Here is a 22766-nt window from a genome sequence, read left to right as displayed (position 1 = left end):
AAATAAGTCAAGTTCTCTTAGTAAAGTTGCACTGACAAGATTCTGATCATTGGAACTAAAAAACAAAATCTGAGATAAAGTAGTAAAATGCAAATAAATTATCTGGTCGCTACTATGATTTAATAGACACATAAAATTGAATGCTTCAAACACTACTTCTGCTAGAAAAATAAATAAAATCAGGAGCCGGTTGCTGGTTATATTTGTGCTTCAATGTCATGTCCCAGCCTACAAGTTCTGGCATTATGCATTTGACTTGTCACTTTTGATGGCGCCCAATAAAAGAAGATGCGAGCCAATCTCCACTTAATAAAAAAAAGGCTGGAGCTGCACTCGTTGGACATGTAAACAAAGCAGAATCCGAACAGGTTCAAATGCATCCATCTCGCAGGGTGGAAGCCAAGTCCTGCAGAGCACGGGAGCTCAGAACCCTGGCCTAGGACTGGTCGGGGGGGCCCCATGAGTGGCTGCACAGCACTCTGCCGGGTGGAGGGGCCTGGGATTGACCCCCCAGCTCAAGTCTTCTGCTGCCAGGCACGAGCCTGGGATACGATGTGGGATGGGATGGCAACGAAATTGCCTAATTCGGAATGGTTTGGGAGAACCAAAAAACGATTTAATTTTTTTTTTAAATTTCAGAAAAAAATTCATTTTTGAGTTAGTGTGCGCTAACCTGCGATAGTGTGCACTAACCCGAAAACCGAGGCCCCCGAAAAAAAAAAAAAAAACCTGAACTGCTGGAAAAATAAAATTCCCACGGGGGGGGCCCCCGAAACGAAGCCCGACACGAAATCTTTACCCGAAGCACATCTCTGCCTTCTGCTGGCTGATCTATTTTCAATCTACAGAAGACAGCCTTGAAAGACGGGACAAATTCTTTCTATTTTATTTTGTCTAGCTATATATACACACAACACACAACGCAGGCTCCAAGAAGAGCCGAAGAAAGATTTTTGGGCTGTGCAACGAGGGTCTGTAGCATGGCTTGTTTTCGAAGCTGGTGTCTGCCTGCAGGGTGCCTGTGTGACCCTGGACTGCTGCACCTCGCTCCTCGCCCCTTCCTGGAACGTCGTGCCAAGAACTGAAGCTTCAGATCGGCTTCCTTTCTGAAACCAATTTCTGAGGAAAACGGTTGGGGAAGCCTAGGAACTTGACCCAGGGCCAGCCCAAAGGCACAGGAAGTCACAAGCGGACATAAAGATGACGTTTGTCGGAGAAATTTCTATAACTGGCACAGAATGATTAGAGAAACTGTTGTGAGTCAGGTGAAAATGTAAAACTCATGGAGCACAACTCGATCAATGTGACGTGGCGCGGCATCACCCCCTAAGAACCACTGGGGCACTGAGCCTGCATTCATATTATTAAGAGACGGAGTGTAAACACTTTGTCCGGCTGGGAAGAATACCATTTACCCTACTGACAGCTGAGAAAGCGCTGACTTCTTGTATGCTGGAGAGCTTTTCGCTTTTCAATGTTGCAGAGCTGAAGAATTACAGATCTGTGCTGTTCTTTGAGGTCGGGGGTTTATTTTGCAACAAAAACAATTGCCCAATTTGCCTGCAATTTTCCTCCAGGGTCAATGGCTGATGATTTTTCTGCACCTTTGGGGGAAAAAATTTGAGTTTGCCGTTCATCATTCCAGGAAGCAATGTCCACTAAAGTTCACTCAACCTCTAGAAATGCAAGCCAGGATCCCTAAATCAATGTTAAAATACCGGAGATTCAGAGGACGTAAAGACGTGACGGGGGCACCAGCAGATGAACAGAAATCAAGGGATGAGACTCATTTACAGATGGAAAAATCGCTACATTTTCCCATTTCAAAAAGGAAGTCTGGTTCATCCCGGGAGCCTTTTACACTTCAGTACAGTCTCCCTAATTAACACAAGAATTCCTTTCAGAATTTCAAACCCAAAGGAACTTTTATGCAGGTCCTTCCGACTTTCACCTGGGAAGCAGAGGGACCTTTCTAGAAAAAAAAATTAGATACATGGAATTCTCCACTAAAACTACATTTTGCTATCAGCATGTTAATTTAGCAACTTAATCTGTAATGCACTCCTCCTTGGCATCCCCACATCACACATCAAGCCGTTACAGCTGCTACAAAACGCCGCCGCCCGGATACTGTCAAATTCTGAAAAAAGAGACCATATTACTCCCACCCTCATCCAATTACACTGGCTCCCAATTCGCTCAAGAATACTTTATAAAGTACTCTCCCTCATACACAAAAGTCTGCTACACTCCAATCTCAATTGGATCAACCCCCCCCTCCTCCCACGTACCTCCAACAGACCCACCCGCCCTGCCCTGCAAGGAACCTTACGCACACAACCCATCAAATCTCTCAAACTATCCTCCACCATAAGCAGAGCCTTCTCCCTTGCCAGACCCACAATATGGAACTCATTGCCCTATGACATACGCATGGAGTCCTACACCCCCAAGTTAAAAAAAAAATTGAAAACCTGGCTTTTCCAGCAAGCCTACCCCCTGACACCATCCAATTCATAATTATTCAGCAACCTACGATTAAGTATGCTCCACGACTTCGACCAAGAATGCCCACGACCACCGATTTATGCCTTGACGTAATTGATGACGACTGATGCTTTGTATATAGTTTTATGTATGTTATATTTATAGTTTCTCCCTATTTATTGACCTATTAATTTGCATTGCCTCCTCCCCCGGTTATTTCTATTGTTATCTGTTATTTGTAAGGGCGCTGCCCATAAGTTTTTTGTTCTTTGTGAACCGATACGATGTGCGAACGGCTATCGGTATATAAGAGTCGTTAAATAAATAAATAAATAATCTATGCAGATCCACAGACCATCACCCTAATCCCAGCTCTTCCACATACTGCGCACATTGGATATCTGAAAGGCCAACAAGAAACACTTTAACAACTGATTTCCATTATCTTAATACTGATGAAGTAGTAAAACTGTAATTCCTTCTTTCCCCACCCACGACTGGGGCTGACAGGTTTAAAAATCACCCACAAAACACGTCACATTTTCACGCTTGGGTTCACCACTTGGGCTTCAGGTTGTGCCTGCTTGCCAGGCCTCTGCAAATCACAGGTGGTTCAAGTTTAAGCCCCCCCCAGAACCAACCTGATTCTCCCCTTGTCCTTGTTCCACTGTCCCACGCGGCTGGTCGATTTAATGTAGAGGTGCCGATGCAGCTCATCTATCAGCACCAAGTGCATGTTCATCTTCTTACTGTGAAGCTCCAGCCGCAGGTCACTCAGTCCCTCAACCTGCAGCAGGGGCCCCTCCAGGGACTCCACCGCCGACACCTGCAGAAGAGAAAAGACAGCCGAGGGAAGGGAGAAGATTAAGGAGATGTTTGAGCCCTCGGGCTTTAATCAGAGCAGGCTCCAAAAATCAGGGTCAGAAAGCCACGCAGGCGGGAGCGAGGGCCGACTCAGCTGCGCATGGGTAATAGCTGCATTTCCAATGTTTGCTAAGCACATTGGAGTACGAGCCCAATACAAATAAATATCCTCTCGGTCTCTTTAATTATCAAAAATGGGTTAAGCTCTGCAGAATATAACGTAATGTAATTTTGGATTTCTATTCCGCCTTTCCTAGCTGGTCAGCCTCTTCAAAGAGGATTGCAATTACAAATTAAGAGGTTTCATCTGGGTAAATCGTTATTTAGCCAGGTGAACTGTTTTGAAAATTATGCTCAAAAGGTTTGAGCGAGAAAAAAAAAAAAGTAAATTAGCCAGTGACTCAGGGCTTCAGATGCAGCTGGGTAATTTCCAGGTCTACAAGATGAACCAGGGATCCCAAACTCTCTATTTCCTGACCTCTGCATACATACTACAAAGTCAGGCATGTGTTCCTTCAAGGTATATTAAAAAGCAATCTAGAAACGGTACACCAGCATGTCCTAGGCCCTGGCACACCACATCTCAGTGCCTTGCAAGTAGAGAAAAGATAGCTATAAAGTTATTACAAATACAGAATTTGAAGTATTTAATAAATTACTAAATTAATTTACTAATAAATTAATAAATTTTATAAATTACTAGGAATCAGATGCCTTACCAAATCTGCAAATAATGACCTCCTTATAACACTAAAGTTCAACAAAACCATTTTAATAATAACTACATTTCCAATGAATTTAGGGTAACATTAATAAATGAAAACATATTACATAACCTTTAAATTAAAATGAAGAAAAAAGTCAGCAGAAATATGCAGATTTTTCTTTTTGTCTTTCCCAGCTAATCACTTGAGAGCTTCCTAACAGACAACTAAAGAAAGTTGAATTAATGCATAGCACTGGAGAGAAGATCAAACCCTCCCCGCTGGCTGCAGTACTGCAGGCAGTACAAAACCCTCTCCTCTGGCTGCATTTCTGCAGAATGATGCAGGGAGTACAAAATCCTCTCCTCTGGCTGCATTTCTACAGAGCACTGCAAGGAGTATGAAACCCTCCCCTCTGGCTGCAGTACAGCAGGTAGTACAAAATCCTCTCCTCTGGCTGCATTACTGCAGAATGATGCAGGGAGTACAAAATCCTCTCCTCTGGCTGCATTACTGCAGAATGCTGCAGGGAGCATGAAACCCTCCCCTCTGGCTGCAGTATGTAAAGCACTGCAGGGTTCAGAAAGCTCTCTCCTCTGGCTGCAGCACTGCAGGAAGTATAAATTCCTATGCTCTGGCTGCAGTAACTGCACAGTGCTGAAGGAAGCATGAAAGCCTCCTCACTGGCTGCAGTACTGCACAGAGTACAAAATCCTCTCCTCTGGCTGCATTACTGCAGAATGATGCAGGGAGTACAAAATCCTCTCCTCTGGCTGCATTACTGCAGAATGATGCAGGGAGTACAAAATCCTCTCCTCTGGCTGCATTACTGCAGAATGATGCAGGGAGTACAAAATCCTCTCCTCTGGCTGCATTACTGCAGAATGATGCAGGGAGTACAAAATCCTCTATCTGGCTTCATTAGTGCAGAATGCTGCAGGGAGCATGAAACCCTCCCCTCTGGCTGCAGTATGTAAAGCACTGCAGGGTTCAGAAAGCTCTCTCCTCTGGCTGCAGCACTGCAGGAAGTATAAATTCCTCTGCTCTGGCTGCAGTAACTGCACAGTGCTGAAGGAAGCATGAAAGCCTCCTCACTGGCTGCAGTACTGCACAGAGTACAAAATCCTCTCCTCTGCCTGCATTACTGCAGACTGCTGTAGGGAGTATGAAACCCTCCCCTCTGGCTGCAGTACTGCAGAGTACTGCAAGGAGTATGAAACCCTCCCCTCTGGCTGCAGTACTGCAGAGTACTGCAAGGAGTATGAAACCCTCCCCTCTGGCTGCAGTACTGCAGAGCACTGCAAGGAGTATGAAACCCTCCCCTCTGGCTGCAATACTACAGAGCACTGCAAGGAGTATGAAACCCTCCCCTCTGGCTGCAATACTGCAGAGCACTGCAAGGAGTATGAAACCCTCCCCTCTGGCTGCAGTATGTAGAGCACTGCAGGGTTCAGGAAGCTCTCCCCTCTGGCTGCAGTACTGAAGAGCACTGTAGACAGTATTATACTCTCATACACTATTTTTCATGCAGTACTGTACAGATAAACATAAGAGACAGTCCCCTGCTCCATGGACCTTACAATCTATTCCCACCAATGGTTATAGTGCTGCAGTTTGCTGTAAAGTATCTGCCGCTGGCAAGGTTGCTGGACTAGAAGAATCCCACCTCAGTATTACAAGGTGTAACGTATTGTAATGATTACGTGGTAATGGTGAGAAACAGCTCACACGCAGATGAGTGGAGAAAGCATACAGTAGCTGAACATCTTCCATGATGTTGGTTCAATATACATGACATGAAATGTGTACACATACAAACATCACTAGTCTTACTGTATCACAAGAGAGTGGTTTCTCTATGTGATGGTGCTAAAGCAGGAGTAAAATGTACCATGCAGATGCTGCATGCAGTAAAGATCGTTTGAAAGTATGTTTATATCATTTCAACTCACAATATTACAGTGTAACTGTGAATTCTGTTACTCCTAGCGCTTTTATGCATGGGATGCAATTGCACTTTAGTAGTGATTCAATCTGTCCATCTATCTGTCTGTCTTCCCAGAGGCTCAATGACTTCAGCTAAACTGCAATATCGGTTCAAAATTTGGGGGGTGAAAATGACCAATACCTGATCAGGATAATGTTCTAAATTGCTACATAAGTATTAAATAGGATTTTAAAACTGATTAGTGTACATTGTGTCAGGCTATTGTTTGTTATTGCATTTTAGGAAATGTCTCGATAGTAAATTTAATATGCTATTTTTATAGTTATTTTATTGGGATGAGTTGATGTGCAATCCGCTCTGTTAGAGTAGAACTTGTAAAATGCAGAATATAAATTTGTAAATTGTATAATCCAAGCAAATGAATGATTTCCACTTCCTCCCTTTTTGCACTTCTGATAAAGCAGTGATCCAGATCTCACACACAGCAGCACCGCTGCTCTTGTATCAGACTAGTCCCCTAGCATGATTCAGCTGAGAGAAAACTGGGAAGTGCTGGCTATCTTAATGGACATACCACATCTTGGATTTGTCTGGAATTTTCTTCCTAGGGGCTAGTTATTGGGTTTTATTAAAACAAAGTAGCATAAGTATACTACAGATGACAAACACCTCTCAATCAATCAATCGCTTATTCGTTACATGCCCTTACAGCATATGAGATCAAATCATGCTACAATGCTGCAGAAAAGGGTCTGCACCAATAACAACATTATACATAAAAGGGGAGATACTGCCACAGATACAATGCTAGTCATCAACTAAAGAGAATGCAGAGAAGAGGAACCAGCCATATACCTGTCAACAGAAGACCACCTAAGAACACTAACTGAAGCAATCATATGAGAAACATTGGGAAGGAGAGACTAAACTGAGCAAAAGCTCAAATTAGAGAGAGTACAGGTAATAAAACGAGAGAGTGCAGGTCTAAGCCAAGAAAGGAAGAGGGAACACCCCTCCGCCTCCATGAATAACCAGGATTTCAGATTCTTTCTGTAGGTCATCAGGGCAGGAGAGCATCTTTTGTCCAGAAGCAGGGAGATCCAATGGGTTGGGACCGAGCCAACAAAGGTCCTTTTCCCTGAGCAGATGAGTTGGATTTCCTTAGGGGCAGGGACTGTCAAGGCAGGTGTTCAGTAGTGTACGTAGAGACCGGGCTGGGTAATACAAGGAAAGCCAACTGGCCAGGCTGTTGAGGGTTTTGAAAGCCAGGACCAGGATTTTAAAATTTGCATGGTATAAGGCTGGCAGCCAGTGCAAGCTTTCAGCAGAGGAGTGACTGGATCGAATTTACTGGCACTGAGCAAGGACCATGCCGCATCATTCTGGATATGTTGCGGACAGTGAATGAGTGTTTTGGGGGGGGCCATTATAGAGGGAGATGCAATAGTCTAACTGGGAGATAACATAGGCTTGCATGATGTTGGTGTAGGCAGGGGCATCAAACAATTGTCGCAGATGCCGAAGTTGGCACAAGTGTAAAAAAGCAGCTTTGGTAACATGCTGAGCTTGATGTTTAGGGTGACACCCAGACTGCGGAGCTGGTATGAGAATTGTATCACCATTCCCTCCAGCATTATTTTAGAACTGATGGTGAAGTGGTCTAGTCAAGGAACGACATGTCCCTCAACACCACGAAGTCAGAGAGCAAAGGGCACTCAAACTGCCTGAAGTAGCAACAAAATGTATTTACTGAATCAAGGCATCTAGAATAGCTGGGGGTAAAAGGGGGTTTGAACAAGTTCCTGGAGGAAAAAATCATTAAACAATTTAGGCAAGTAGACTTGGGAAAGCCATCGCTTACCCCTGGGAGTGAGTGACTAAGAATGGATATACACCTTGGGATCTACCAGGTACCTTCTAATAAAACCAAGAGTGTCACGAGACAGGATGTTGGGCTCGATGGATCTTTGGTCTGACCTAACACATCAAGTCTTATGTTCTTATATAATCATGCACAAGCAGAGCTTTAGGAATGCTTTCCAACACGGATCTGCAGAAGGGGTATGTGAATGCGTGTGGATTTGTGGTGGAGGCGTGTTTGCTGAATGCCAACATGATCTCCCAGAGTTAATGAGGGTTATGTCTCTGGAGACCAAATTAGTTTCTGGAATAGGAGGTTAAAAGAAACAGTGGATTGATTAGCATCAGCCAAGGTATGATGGCTAACTTTAAGCAATCTACACCATGGTATACAAATTAACAGGCTGATGCAGCAGTTTGAGCATTAAGAAACTATGTGTTGGATTTCAGCATACATTTTTAACGCTCAGATTATATTTTTTTTTTTTAGCATCCCTGACAGTTCCATTAACGGTGACGCCTCTTATCCAGATAAGCCCATACTTATCCAGCTTAACACCATTTCTGACCCTGGAGTTAAGTTTCCAGCACTAAGACAGACAACATTTGGCCAGCGCACCTCGCTACATCGGGGAGTACTGCCTTTTTTGTCCTCATTTGCATGGGATTTCCATGCAAGGGCGCTAAGTAGTGCTCCCATTTCAAAGCACATTTTGTGAGCATAAAACTCCGTGCATCAGCAGTAAGGTTATGTTCACAAAATGAGACTTCTGTGCGTTCAGGCAAAGCTGTGCACAGGCCTAAATGCACCTTTCTGCATTGGCCTGTCAGTGAGAGAACTGAAGCAAATCGTGGAACCAATATGAAAAGGAAGAGGAGGAAATCCAAGAATACAGAGGACAGGAAGATTTATAGGACACATTATAGAATTTATAGGCGGCAAGGGTGGAAGCAAGATGTGATTACTTTTCTAGACAAATACAGAAGGCTGCAAGTCAGCAAAAGGACCTTTTTTAAGGTGGTGCAGAAATTGTCAAATTCGGCCACTGTTACTAATGCCACGGTGCCTAGCCTAGACAATGAGGTGTTAGTTGCCCATTGGGTGGATAAAGGTGTACTGAGTTTTGAGAATGCAGAGTGCAATCAGGGGATTTGCAAGTTATCCACCCAGACTGGTGAGGTTTCGGCCTCCCCCCCAGTCGAGCACTATAGTGAGACATAGACATACTGAATCTGATCATTCAGGGTTAAACCAGGGGAGCCAGGCTGGCTCTAAGATGCACCTTCTTCATCAGTTCTCTGTTTCTGGAGCTTTTGGGCGAGAAGATATAACAGAGACATACACATAATACTGGACCAAATAGAAATTCAATCAGCTTCTCTTCCACAAGTCTCCACTTTTAGAGTTATTGGGTTGGAAGATAGGAGTAGGGTTTTAATGAGGGTTCATCTAACTAGTTCGTGCGAAGATCTTTGCTTTTCAAGTTTGGTGAGGGGTTCATAAAGACATTTGTTTAACTGCTATTTGTATTATTATGAACACTTCTTTGAGAGAGGGGCTGATTCAGGTGCTTAAAACAGCTGTTATTAGACCCCTCTTTAAAAAGCCAAATTAATAAAAAGAGAACCTGGGCAATTGTCACCCAGTATCTAATACTCTTTACTTGGAAGATTAACTGAAAGGAGAGTCCTTGACTGGATCCAGAACTTCACAGATAATAATTCTATGTTGGATATCACCAAACCTGATTCAGATGTTATCATAGTACTGAACCCCTACTAGTGTCAATGATGGGTGATATATGCATCTCAAAAAAGATAGAGTTTCACTGGAGAAAGTACAGAGAAGGGCAACCAAAATGATAAAAAAGAGAGATGGAACGGCTCCCCGATGTGGAAAGGCTGAAGAGGTTAGGACTGTTCAGCTTGGAGAAGAGACGGCTGAGGGGGGATATGATAGAGGTCATTAAAATCATAAGAAGTCTAGAACAGATACATGTGAATCAGTTATTTACTCTTTCGGATAATAGGACTAGGGGCACTCCATGAAGTTAGCATGTGGCTCATTTAAAATTAATCGGAGAAAATTCTTTTTCACTCAACGCATAATTGATCTCTGGAATTCACTGCCAGAGGATGTGGTTAGGGCAGTTATTGTATCTGGGTTTAAAAACGGTTTGGATAAGTTCCTAGAGCAGAAGTCCATAAACTGCTATTAATCAATACGGATTAGTAGCTTGGGATCTATTCATTTAATGTTTGGGTACTTGCCAGGTCCTTGTGACTTGGCTGGCCACTGCTGGACACAGGATACTGGGCTTGATGGACCCTTGTCTGATCCAGTATGACAAATCTTATGTTCTTATGCCTTCATCTGAACAAGGGAATTGAGACAGTGGTGGTGCTACTAGATATAAGCCCTACATTTGACACCATTGATCTCAAATTACTACTAGTCTGCCTGTTGTCAAGGGGGGGTTTATAGGCAAAGCTTTACAGCAGTGCCAGTCTATTCTGACAGACGGAGGTCAGTATGTGGGACACATACCCCATAACTTATGATGTACCAAAGAGATCCTTACTGTTGTCCCTTCTTTTCAGAGCTTCTAATTAAGAACATTACCAGCATGGGCATCCACTACCACATTTTTGCAAATGATATAAAGTTGTGCGTTGCCCTTGGACCTGATCAAAATGCGGCCTTGGATCACATTAATTCATGCAGGTGGGTCTGGGAATGACTAAAATGACCTAAGTTATGTTTAGACTCCATCAAATCAGAGGCTCTGTGGGTGACCAGCACAGCTCCATGTACTTTTATAAAGCTAGGTGGTATTACCTTAGCAATGCAGAAGACAGTACATAGTCTAGGCATTTGTACTCAGGCCAGCTAAACCTTTGTTGTACAGATCTCTTCAGTTATCAAATGTTGCTTTTTCTACCTGCGCCACCTCTGCCAGATCAGGTCATAATTCTCCCAGTCAACATTTAGCAATGTCAGCCGTGTGGTCATTAGCTCCAGGTTAGAATGCAGTAATCTGCTCTATCTGGGGTTGCCATAGAAGAGTATTAAATGTTTGAAAATTATTCAGAACACCACAACTAGGTTGTTGGTGGGAAGTGATGGACTTACACTGGCTACCTACTGATGCCAGAATTACATTTAAGGATAAAATTTACCATTTAAGACTCTTCAGGGATGTGGGCCAGACTATTTAAGATCTAAATTACAAAAGATCCTGGAGCGCTCAGTCAGAGAATCTGCGAATGGCATCCTCAATGAGAGATACAAGATTGGCATCCACTCAAAACCAGGCTTATTCGTATGTGTTTCCAGGCCTGTGGAATAAATTGCCTCAAGATTTATTGCTGGGGGGTGATTTGATATTATTCAGACACCAACTAAAATCATGACTGTTTGTTCAATGTATTATTTATTTATTTATTTAATTTTATATACCGGCAACCGTTTGCACATCGTGCCGGTTTACAGATAACTTACAACAAGGATATATAGGCAAAGCCTTTACAAGAAACAGTGTATATCATAAGCTCAAAAACGGAGCAAATAACTAGATAACTTGTGGAAGGAGGGGGTGGGGTGATCGAGACAGAGGAGGGGGCAGGGGAGGGTGAAAACTGGTACATAAGGAAAAAATATGTACATGGGTCGAGTGATTATTGACATATACATATGTTATATACAATGTATGGTTAGCTTCTTAGATGTTTATTTTTATTTTATTTATTTATTTTATTATAGTCTGCTTTTCACACTTTTTTCAGCATTTCAAAGCAGATTACATTCAGATACTGTTGAATTGAGTTGGAGTGTGGCTTCAGAGAAGTGGTCAGAGGGTGTATATTTTTGTTATTTCGATTTAGTTTATTGTTAGCTCATTCCATGAACGTTGGGCAATTTCCATTTTGTTAAGTAGCGCTACCTTGTTTTTGGTTTATGCAAAAGTCCTCTGGGGATTGGGGTTTTTGGGTTATTTTGGCTTTTGAGGTGATTATATGGTTGTTTGTTTTTATGGCTGTATTTTCATTTTTGTGAGCGAATGTACATTCTCTGTTTATACGTCTTATTTTGCAATAGTACTTTGGGATTAACCTTGTAACTCGTTTTGAGTGTCTTCACAGAAAGACGAGTCAGAAGTGTAATTAAACATGTGTGAGAGCGGTGTGGGGTGGGTGTGTATGTGTGAGTGAGTGTGAGAGTGTGAGTGTGTCTTTGGAAGTATGGGGGATGGGGGGGTGGCGGCTTTCAAAGTGCCTTTTGGTACCATCCTTTGCCAGCTGCTTCAGTAATTTTTCTCTGGCTCTGTCTGCCTGTGTTGCTCCAGGCCACAGTCCTGGAAGGGTGAGAGAAGAGCTTCTGAAATGGAGCAGTGGCAGCATTCTAACAGTGTCCTTTACTAAGCAATAAGGAAATGGGGATTTTTGTTTTTCAAGTCTCTGTTCTCTGAAGATTCTGACCAGATATTTCTGGCTTTTAAACTCATCCAAGATATTCACATTTTCTTCCTGATTTTCTGTCCCTTTTTCTTTGGAGAGGGTTGGTGCCTACGGACAGACAGACGGACACTGATCTCACTTTTATAATTCTTTCCAACATTCTGTACGTTGGAAAGCATCAAGTAAAGACCATTTCTAAAGCAGTTAGGTAAAAGGCTATTTGACTGGGCAGAGTGTCATCCGGGTGCCCACTTTTTACTGGCATCGGAAACCAAACAGCGCACTATAACCATCATCATAATGCAGTCAGCAGTGAGCTGCCATTAAAACTGGCTTCATTACTACCCTGGTTATTGTTTTTATTTAATAAATCTTCATCAGCTTAAATGAATGGTTGTTATTAGTTGAGCTAACAGTCAAATGATAATGCTCCAGAGAGATATCACTGCTTGTTGGTGCATTAACTAAGAGAATGGAAGGGGCCGAGGTCAAGTGCGTGTCAATGCAAATGATGCAGTATTAGGCAGTAATAGCTTAATGCAATGGGCTGTCTTGGAGATAATGGCATTTACAGGATAAAAGGACTGAGCTGAGTTTATGGATAAATATCTAAGAAGACAACTGAAAAAGCTCACCCTCCTAAAGTTTCTGAGAAGAAGCGCTAAATAAATCCTGAGAAATGTCTTCCCCTGTTATGAACTCTTATGACACGGCATCTAATCGTTAAACGGCAGACAAAGGAATGAAACAGAAGTTGTGGCTCAGGCTGTAATTATGTGGTATGTGAAAAGTCAACAAAACAACTGCGGTCAGAATAAAATTAAATTGTCCATCTCGCAAAGTTTTATCTAACAGTTTATTGTGCAAACCACTTAACATGGAGAGAGCCCTGTTGCCAAAAAGTGGCGCAGTTCGGATACGCTCTGCTTCACTTCACTAGACGCTCCTTTGAAACAGCAATTTGTAAATTAAAGCGCAACTGAAAATACCAAAGACACAGAATAGTGGCTTCTTTCAGCAAGATGGCCCAGTCCCATGTTTCCTTGAATGTAACGGGACGTTTCCACCCAACCTTCACTGTAGGACCGTCCACAATGCTATTTTCCACCTTCCATGCAGTCTACCAACATTCCTTTCTGTAATGAGATGGGTCCCACCGTAAAACAAAGCCATAGGAAAATCCTGAATAAAATACACATTAAACCAGAGAGATTACATCCTCCAGAATTTCTCAGGAATTCTCTTGCTTCAGAGCGAGAATCATTCCTTCTCTCTCTCTCTCTCTCTCTCTCTTTGGCAGAGACCTAATTTTGGAATTCACAACTTTATTCCACATTTCTAGTGGCTCGGATCATAAGCACTGTCACTGGCTGGTCCTGTGCTATGGAACACCATGCCTCTCGAATTAAGGCTGCAGAGAAATTTGAAAATATTTAAATCTAACCTGAAAACCTGGCTCTTTAAACAAGCTTTTAATAAAGACAAAGAGAAGGAGAAAAACAATTGATTGATAAGGATGAACCGAACAAACAGTTGTTTTTTTTTAAACCTACAAGTGCATTTTAATGTTAAGATTTGAACCGCTTAACAATTTCTTACCAAACAGATAAGCTTAACTTAAACAAATAGTTTATTGTACTAAAATGTTACTATGATGGCACATGTTTAATTTGTAATCTATACCACTCATATTTCTCTTTATCGTGCCTTTATGTAAACCGTTGTGATGGTTATCTAACTTAACGACGGTATAGAAGAGTTTTTAAATTCAATTAAAATTAAATATTTCTATAGGATATTCACAGAGTTCATTTCCTGCACTGCATATACTGTACAGCACATGAGCTTGTTCTGTGAAAAACTGCAGCTTGCTGGTGTGAATAAGTCAGGCAGGTACAATTGACAAACTGGTACTGCAAAGCTACAGTAACCCTACTGCACCCCAGATGCACGACTCTGCCAAGAAGTGCAGAAGGTCCTTGGGGTGATAGTGTCTGGCGATCTGAAGGCAGCGAAGCAATGTGGCAAGGCGACAGCTAAAGCAAGAAGAATGCTGGGCTGCATTGAGAAAGGAATAACCAAGTAAGGAAGAGGAGGTGATGATGCCCTTGCACAGATCTTGTGTGCCACACCTTCACATACCTGAAAGGATTTAGGATGCACGAACTTTGAAGCTTTTCCGCTGGAAAGCAAACAGCAGAACTAGGGGTCACGAACTGAAAATTCAAGGGGGAGATGACTCAGAACCAATGTTAGGAAATATTTCTTCATGGAGAGAGTGATGGATGCCTGGGATGCTCGTGCAGAAGAGGTGGTGAAGATGAAAAACAATAAATGAATTTAAAAAAAAAAAGATTGGGATAAACAGTATGGATCCTTAAAGGCTGGAGTTGGAAATTAAGAAAAGAGTGCAAGGAGGTAACCAGCATGGAGCGGCAGCTACTACACTTAACAGAAGCAGTGGGATTATTACCCTTAACCATTTAGCTTATATGATTTTGACGCAACTGCAGCATCACTCTGCACGTCAACAGTGCGGGGGGGGGGGGGGGGGAAGAGGGGAGTTGGATTCAGATGACAGCCAACACTGGATTTTACAGTCCAGGTAATGATACGCAGACATTAGGGAAAAAGCACAGGACTGCTTCCATGGCCAAAATGAAAAGCAAAGCAGGTTCAAACAGCAGCACTGTAGGAATTATCAGGAAGGCTGCTCACTCTGTAAAAATGTTGCTAACAGTAATTTTCTTATGGGTTTGACAGTTGCTTGGTTTTGATTGTTAATACTACAACCCTTAACATAAGGCATGGGGGTAACGTGCACATAGCAGCATTTACTACCCTCAACAGAAACATAGGGGTATCCTGCACGGAGCAGCAGTTACTGCCCTTAACAGAAACATGGGAGTAATCTACATGGAGCGGCAGTTCCTACCCTTCACAGAAACATGGGGGTAACCTACATGGAGTGGCAGTTCCTACCCCTCACAGAAATATGGGGTAACCTGCACAGAGCGGCAGTTACTACCCTTAACAGAAACATGGGGGTAACCTGCACGGAGAGGCAGTTCCTACCCTTCACAGAAACATGGGGGTAACCTACACAGAGCGACAGTTACTACCCTTAACAGAAACATGAGAATAACCTGCACGGAGCGGCAGTTACTACCATAAGAAACTTGCTGGGCAGATTGGATAGACCATTTGGTCTTTTTCTGCCATCATTACTAGGTTAACATTCAATTCACTTTATGACAATCCAGTGAATAGGGCACTTTTGTGCAATGATGCCAGCTCAACAGCTCTGGAAGAAAGGATTTTGTAAAAATACAACTCTTCTAAGTAATGGAAGTGGAGGCTGCGATGAGTCTTCAAAAGAATACAAAGCTGGCTGAAAGGCTACCATTGGTAAAAGTGAAGACAATAGGAATCGGATGATGAAAACAAGCCCTTTATTAAAAAATGCCCGAGTCAGCCTCTCCAATCTCTTTGCATTACTTCGGCCCAGAACATTGTTTGATTCAATTCTAGTACCATTTTGATGTCTGTCACACATATATATATGTTGTCTTTTCATTTAATACATTCATGAGTTTGTACATTTATATATGTAATTGTTTTTAATTTTGAATTATTTTTATTGTTCTGAGATGATTATTTTATGACATACATATATGTTGTATTTTAAATACTGTATATTTTAAGTATGTACATTTATATATGTCATTGATTTTGCTTTTAACTATTTATATGTCTATTTCCAGTTGCCCCTGAGGCAGCTCTGTGCAAAAGAGCGAAACTCGGCCAGAGTCGGGCATTTTTTAATAAAGGGCTTGTTTTCATCATCCGATTCCTATTGTCTTCACTGTTACACAGCCTACTGGATCAGCTACCGCTTTGTTTTTTGGGTCCGTACCATTGGTAAAAGCCTTCAGAAAGAAGCCATGGCTTTCATTTTAGCTATTTGTTAAACGGGGTTAAGCAGAACGTGATTAAATGATTATAGAGTAAATAAGTGGGCAGTTAGGCATTTCAAGTCTGGGTGCACCAGATTCACCCCTCATAATGCCTCTCCTCGTCTGAGGCAGCTCAGGGATACTTCTGCAGGAAGGGTTAGAAAATGGTATGGCGCATTTCCACGAGTCAGCACGTCAATCCATACCACTTTGTAAGCACAAAAAAAGTCAGCTTCATTGAAAATATTTTTAAACACAAGTAAGTTTTCCACCATTAGTTATTTGAACAAGGTGGCCAGGTGTCCTGGTTTTTACAGGACTATTTGTTTGTTTTGTTTCTTTAATTGTCCTATGTCCTGCTTAAGCAAGAACAGGACGCACAATTGTCCCAATTTTAGGGATTCTTTTTCTGAAGAGAAAAAAAAAACGTCATCTGGGCAGATGGTGCCTGCCTGTCCGTGACGGAATGGCGCAATATCGACGGATCAGACTCAGCAGTGTCCCGGGCTGGTAAATTCTCAGCTGGTGTCACTTCTGGGGGGGGGGGGCGCTACGCCTGGGCAGGACTTACAGCCTCCGCCGCCCCCGAGCGGACGGGAGAAAAGCCCGCCTTAGGAGCTGTGCTACTCTCAGCGTCCGACGCCGGCCGGTGCCGTGGGGGCCTAGGGAAGAAAGGCAGATGGACGTGGAGGGAAGGGAGAGAAGCAGCGGTGCAGGGTAAACTCCGCTGGCCCCGTGAGACAGCGAGAGGGATGGACGGTGGAGAAAAAGCGGCAGACAAGTTATGTGCCCCTGCGGGACAAAAATAAAAAATGCCCTATGCCTTTCTGGGTGTTTTCTCAAAGCCTATACCTTTTCCACTTGTTCAGTCCAGCTCCACGCGCACGGGAAAATTAATTTCATACAGGACAAACATGGGTAGATCCAGAATGGTCATTCCCCGCCTCCTTTCCTCCACTTACATTCAACTTCCCTTCCACTCTTTATCCAGCTCTCTCTCCCATCTTCCCCCCACAGGTTCCTTTCCACCTATTCCCCCCTCCCATTTCTCTCTCCCGACCTTTCTCCCCCTCCCCTCCACCCTTAGATTTAATGCCATCTCCCATTTAGGCTCCAGGACCTCAGCTGGCAGTTTTGCTGCCAAGGCAGACGTGAAGCCGGCTGACGGTGCCGCGGAAAGCTGTTGCCACAGGAGAGCGCCGGCAGAAGGAAAGAACTAGAGCAGGGGCTCCCAGACCTCTCCCACCCCCCCCCCCTCCACTCCCCAGGACTGAAAGAGGGGAACACATGGCCAAACTCCTGCCACCGCAGCGAGGCTCAGGCCCCTAAGCCATGCCGGCTGCTTCCAGTTGGCCGCTGCCGACCCCAAAATTGCCACCTAGTCTGCCCCAGGTCCCTCGCCCATCTCTTCTTCTTCTGCCCTTGGATCTCTCTCCCCCCTCCACTCCCCAAGGTTCTTCTCCATCTTTTCCTTCCTCCATTTTTTTTTTTTTTAATTTAATTTCTCGCCCTTTCAAATCTAAGCTCAGGACGAGTTACAAATTCAGGTCTCCCTGCTCCCCCTCCTGCAGGCTCTTCTCAGTTGCTTGAGGCACATCAGTGGCAGACCAGCATGGCCAGGGCATGGCCAGCGTGTGCTCTTCCCCCAGGGTGCCTGCTCTCTTTGTAACCAGGGAGGAGGAGCCACAGAGCCTGGAAGTGCATAATTAGGGAGGAGCGCTTTCAGGGCACCTTTGCAGGCAGAAATGGGGAAACCGCGCCAGCCAAAATGCCAGCAAACTTACACACACACAGGCTCTGCTCGCGCACAAGTTTACCCAGACTGAGCACTGGCTTTCCTGGGGGGGGGGGGGGGGGGGCGCTTTGCCCTTACTGTATTGGATTTTACAAAGCACGTGGGTAAATTTTCACAACTAATCCCTGCATACGTTCTCGCAGGTAGATTTGGTGGGATAGTTCTCAAAGTGGACCTATGCACAGGAAGTCTGCTTTCAAACTTTTGCTGTAGCTTATGCGCGATGTCACCAAATTACTTCCAAAGTGTCTCCGCACCGCCAACCTGTCATCACCGCTGCGGAATATAACTGTCAAAGAGGAGGGTGCTCCGGGTTCAGAGCGCGCACCCTGGGATCCACCTGCCCCTCGGGAGCGTATTACACACTTACACTTACACACACACACACAAAGACATTTAGTAGCAAGTTTATCTGAGCAATAAGATGACAGGACAGAGAATAAATAAAGCCAGATAATACAGAAGAGGTGACTGCAATCACTAAAGAGAAAGCGTGACAATAAAAACATATTATAGCTACGTGTGTATATATATAGAGAGAGAGAGAGAGCAAAGCTTACGTTCCTGATTGATGAGGAGAGCGAGGGCCCATGGAATCAGTCTGCACTGCCACTTCCAAAGTCATGAAGTGTGCACCATCTAATCTCGAGCGGTAAACCCCTGGCAGGAGAGGGGAATCTGCAAGGCAGGAGTAATACCCTCCCCCCTCCCTCTGGGTGCTCTCATCAGTTCAGACCTCACTGCCCAGGACATCAGGGAATCTTCTCCTTGACTCCGGCTCAATTCCTTACTTTTGCCCCTGGGAACTGCCCTCATACCAACCACGGCCCAGAACATTTAGCATAAACGACGACCTTCCCTGCATGGTTTCTCAGGAGCATTTTAAACATTATAAGAAACGTCCACTACAGCAGGTCAGCCTGTTAGACGTGCTAATGCTTGATACGGATTTTCCCATGGGGATGTATGGGCCATGCTAATGCTTGATACGGCTTTTCCCATGGGGATGTATCACTGGCAGGCATTGGTTTCTCTGATCTTTTCATCCTCGTCTATTCTTTTACATTTCATTCCCTTTCCGTCTACCCTTTTCTCCCACTAACTGTCTGCCTTGAACTGCAGTTTACATCTCTCTATTCCTACAAGATCTTATCCTCTATCCCCAATCTCTCTCTCTCCCTCTTCAATATCCTCCTCTCCTCACTCCTCCCTCTGAACATCCTCTCTTAACATTGTTCTCTCCCTGCCTCATTTCCTTTCCTCCCTTCCTCTGTGCATACTCTCCACCTCCATCAGTGACCACTCCACCTGCTCCAATCATACAGGCAACTACACCTGATCTTCCCTGGGCTGCTGCTCTATTTAGCAGCACTAAGCCATGCAAACTATAGCAATATTTCCATGCACGCACGCATGGTGGTAGGAAGGGCAATGGAGAACAGCAGCAGCGATTGAGGAGGCATGGGGTGATCCTCAACAATAAGAAAACATAGCAACATATACCTGAAGACTGGAGAGTGGCCAATGTAACCCCAATATTTAAAAAAGGCTCCAGGGGCGATCCGGGTAATTATAGACCAGTGAGCCTGACTTCAGTGCCGGGAAAAATAGTGGAAACTATTCTCAAAATCAAAATTGTAGAGCATATAGAAAGACATGATTTAATGGGACACAGTCAACATGGATTTACCCAAGGGAAGTCTTGCCTAACAAATCTGCTTCATTTTTTTGAAGGGGTTAATAAACATGTGGATAAAGGTGAACCGGTAGATGTAGTGTATTTGGATTTTCAGAAGGCGTTTGACAAAGTCCCTCATGAGAGGCTTCTACGAAAACTAAAAAGTCATGGGATAGGAGGCGATGTCCTTTCGTGGATTACAAACTGGTTAAAAGACAGGAAACAGAGAGTAGGATTAAATGGTCAATATTCTCAGTGGAAAAGGGTAAACAGTGGAGTAACTCAGGGATCTGTATTGGGACCGGTGCTTTTCAATATTATTATTATTTTATTATTTAACTTCTTTTACTATACCGACACTCAAGACCAGGTCTTATCGTACCGGTTTACATTAGAACAAGGGGAAAAATCAATTAACGTATAAGTGGAAAAGAGAAGTTACATTAAAACAGGGAGAGTGAAAACATGGATGTCGGAAGATAGGACAGAATTAAGTAATTGAACAATAAGTTAACAAAATTACAAACTATAAATTAACATAAAACAATAAATTAATAATACAGAAAACATGGATTATAATCAGCGGAAATATACATGGAAATATATATATATGGAATATATACAGCTGGAATATACATGTTATGTCAGATGGGAGGAGTGGCGGGGGTGAGGGAAAAGGGTGGGTTGAGGTTGCGAGTGGAAAAGGGAAAAAAGTGAAAAAAGTTTGGGAGTGCGGGGAGGGAGAAGGGTGGGTTGGAGGGTGAGAGAGAGTTGGTTAATATGGAATCCTTCAACGATAGGCTTGTGTGAACAGCCAGGTTTTAAGTTTTTTTCTGAAGGTTAAATGGCATTGTTCCTGGCGTAAGTCTTGAGGAAGCGAATTCCAATGTAGGGGACCTGCTGTTGAAAAAGCTCGCTTGTGGATGGAGTTGTGAACTGATGATTTGTTGGGAGGGGCCTTGAGCTTACTCTTGTAGGCAGTTCTTATTGGTCTTGAAGATGTAAGTAGTTCCAGAGGGAAGGTGAGTTGGAGAGAGGATTGTTGGTAGACCGATTTGTGGATGATAGTGAGAGCTTTGAACAGTATTCTATGTTGAATACTGTATATATATATAAATGATCTGGAAAGGAATACGACGAGTGAGGTTATCAAATTTGCGGATGATACAAAATTATTCAGAGTAGTTAAATCACAGGCAGACTGTGATACATTACAGGAGGACCTTGCAAGACTGGAAGATTGGGCATCCAAATGGCAGATGAAATTTAATGTGGACAAGTGCAAGGTGATGCACATAGGGAAAAATAACCCTTGCTGTAGTTACACGATGTTAGGTTCCATGTTAGGAGCTACCACCCAGGAAAAAGATCTAGGCATCATAGTGGATAATACTTTAAAATCGTCGGCTCAGTGTGCTGCAGCAGTCAAAAAAGCAAACAGAATGTTAGGAATTATTAGGAAGGGAATGGTTAATAGAACGGAAAATGTCATAATGCCTCTGTATCGCTCCATGGTGAGACCGCACCTTGAATACTGTGTACAATTCTGGTCGCCGCATCTCAAAAAAGATATAGTTGCGATGGAGAAGGTACAGAGAAGGGCAACCAAAATGATAAAGGGGATGGAACAGCTCCCCTATGAGGAAAGGCTGAAGAGGTTAGGGCTATTCAGCTTGGAGAAGAGACGGCTGAGGGGGGATATGATAGAGGTCTTTAAGATCATGAGAGGTCTTGAACGAGTAGATGTGACTCGGTTATTTACACTTTTGAATAATAGAAGGACTAGGGGGCATTCCATGAAGTTAGCAAGTAACACATTTAAGACTAATCGGAGAAAATTCTTTTTCACTCAACGCACAATAAAGCTCTGGAATTTGTTGCCAGAGAAGGTAGTTAGCGCAGTTAGTGTAGCTGGGTTCAAAAAAGGTTTGGATAAGTTCTTGGAGGAGAAGTCCATTAATGGCTATTAATCAATTATACTTAGGGAATAGCCACTGCTATTAATTGCATCAGTAGCATGGGTTCTTCTTAGTGTTTGGGTAATTGCCAGGTTCTTGTGGCCTGGTTTTGGCCTCTGTTGGAAACAGGATGCTGGGCTTGATGGACCCTTGGTCTGTCCCAGCATGGCAATTTCTTATGTTCTTATGATGGCAGAAACAGACCATGCGGCCTATCGAGTCTGCACGCCCTCATCAACCGCTCAGCAATACAACCCCTACCCTTCCCACAGAGCTCCCCCGCGCTTATCCCAGGCTTTCCCTCCACTGGAAGGCTGTTAGATGCATCCACCATCCTTTCTTTTTATTCACTCTTTCTTTCTGGCTTTTCAAATAAACCATTCAAGTCGAAACTTGAAATGAGAAAAGCAGATCCCTTCATCATGCAAATATCAAACTAACAAAAACCGAAAGATAACATATTAAGCAATTATGATCACATCTGACATGGAGTAAAGGGGGGGATCCAGAGAAATTAGGAGCTGATGTATATATTACCACATAAAAGAAAAAAAATATAAAAGAAAGGAGCCTTAACAATCAAAGACTAAATGAGAGCGATTGCTATTAATTGCATCAGTAGCATGGGATCTTCTTAGTGTTTGTATAATTGCCAGGTTCCTGTGGCCTGGTTTGGCCTCTGTTGGAAACAGGATGCTGGGCTTGATGGTCACTTGGTCTGACCCAGCATGGCAATTTGTTATGTTCTTAAATGTAATCCGCAAATCTTAACAAGGAAGGAAATTAGGTGATCAACTAGATTCTAACTAAGCTGCTAATTGTAGCATCAAGAAACACCTTTAATTGTCTTGGGTCATAAAAAAATATCAGTGTTAACTTCACATTTCAAAACATACTTGCATGGAAAAGGCGACAAAAAAACGACCCCCAATGGAAGTAAACTTGTTGTCTTAAAACCAAAAATTATGTTTCTCCTGCAGAAATCTGGGAATGCCCAAATTTTATGACCAAGAAAAGAAACTTCCTTATAACATAAAAAGAGCATTAAAGTCCAATTA

The 22766-nt window shown here is 43.3% G+C and overlaps 1 protein-coding gene across 1 annotated transcript in view; it reads right to left on the bottom strand.

The window, feature by feature from the left end:
- EXOC4 (exocyst complex component 4) overlaps positions 1 to 22766 on the bottom strand; it is a 779245-nt gene that overhangs the window by 691711 nt on the left and 64768 nt on the right. The window contains exon 4 of the mRNA XM_029615101.1: positions 3129 to 3313. Coding sequence (XP_029470961.1) covers positions 3129 to 3313 — 185 coding nt within the window. The remainder of the gene's footprint in view (positions 1 to 3128; positions 3314 to 22766) is intronic.

This window comes from Rhinatrema bivittatum, chromosome 9 (assembly GCF_901001135.1).
Source record: "Rhinatrema bivittatum chromosome 9, aRhiBiv1.1, whole genome shotgun sequence".
Classification (NCBI taxonomy): domain Eukaryota; kingdom Metazoa; phylum Chordata; class Amphibia; order Gymnophiona; family Rhinatrematidae; genus Rhinatrema; species Rhinatrema bivittatum.
Note: the sequence above shows the minus strand (reverse complement) of the source record. Positions and strands in the feature narration are given on the sequence as shown.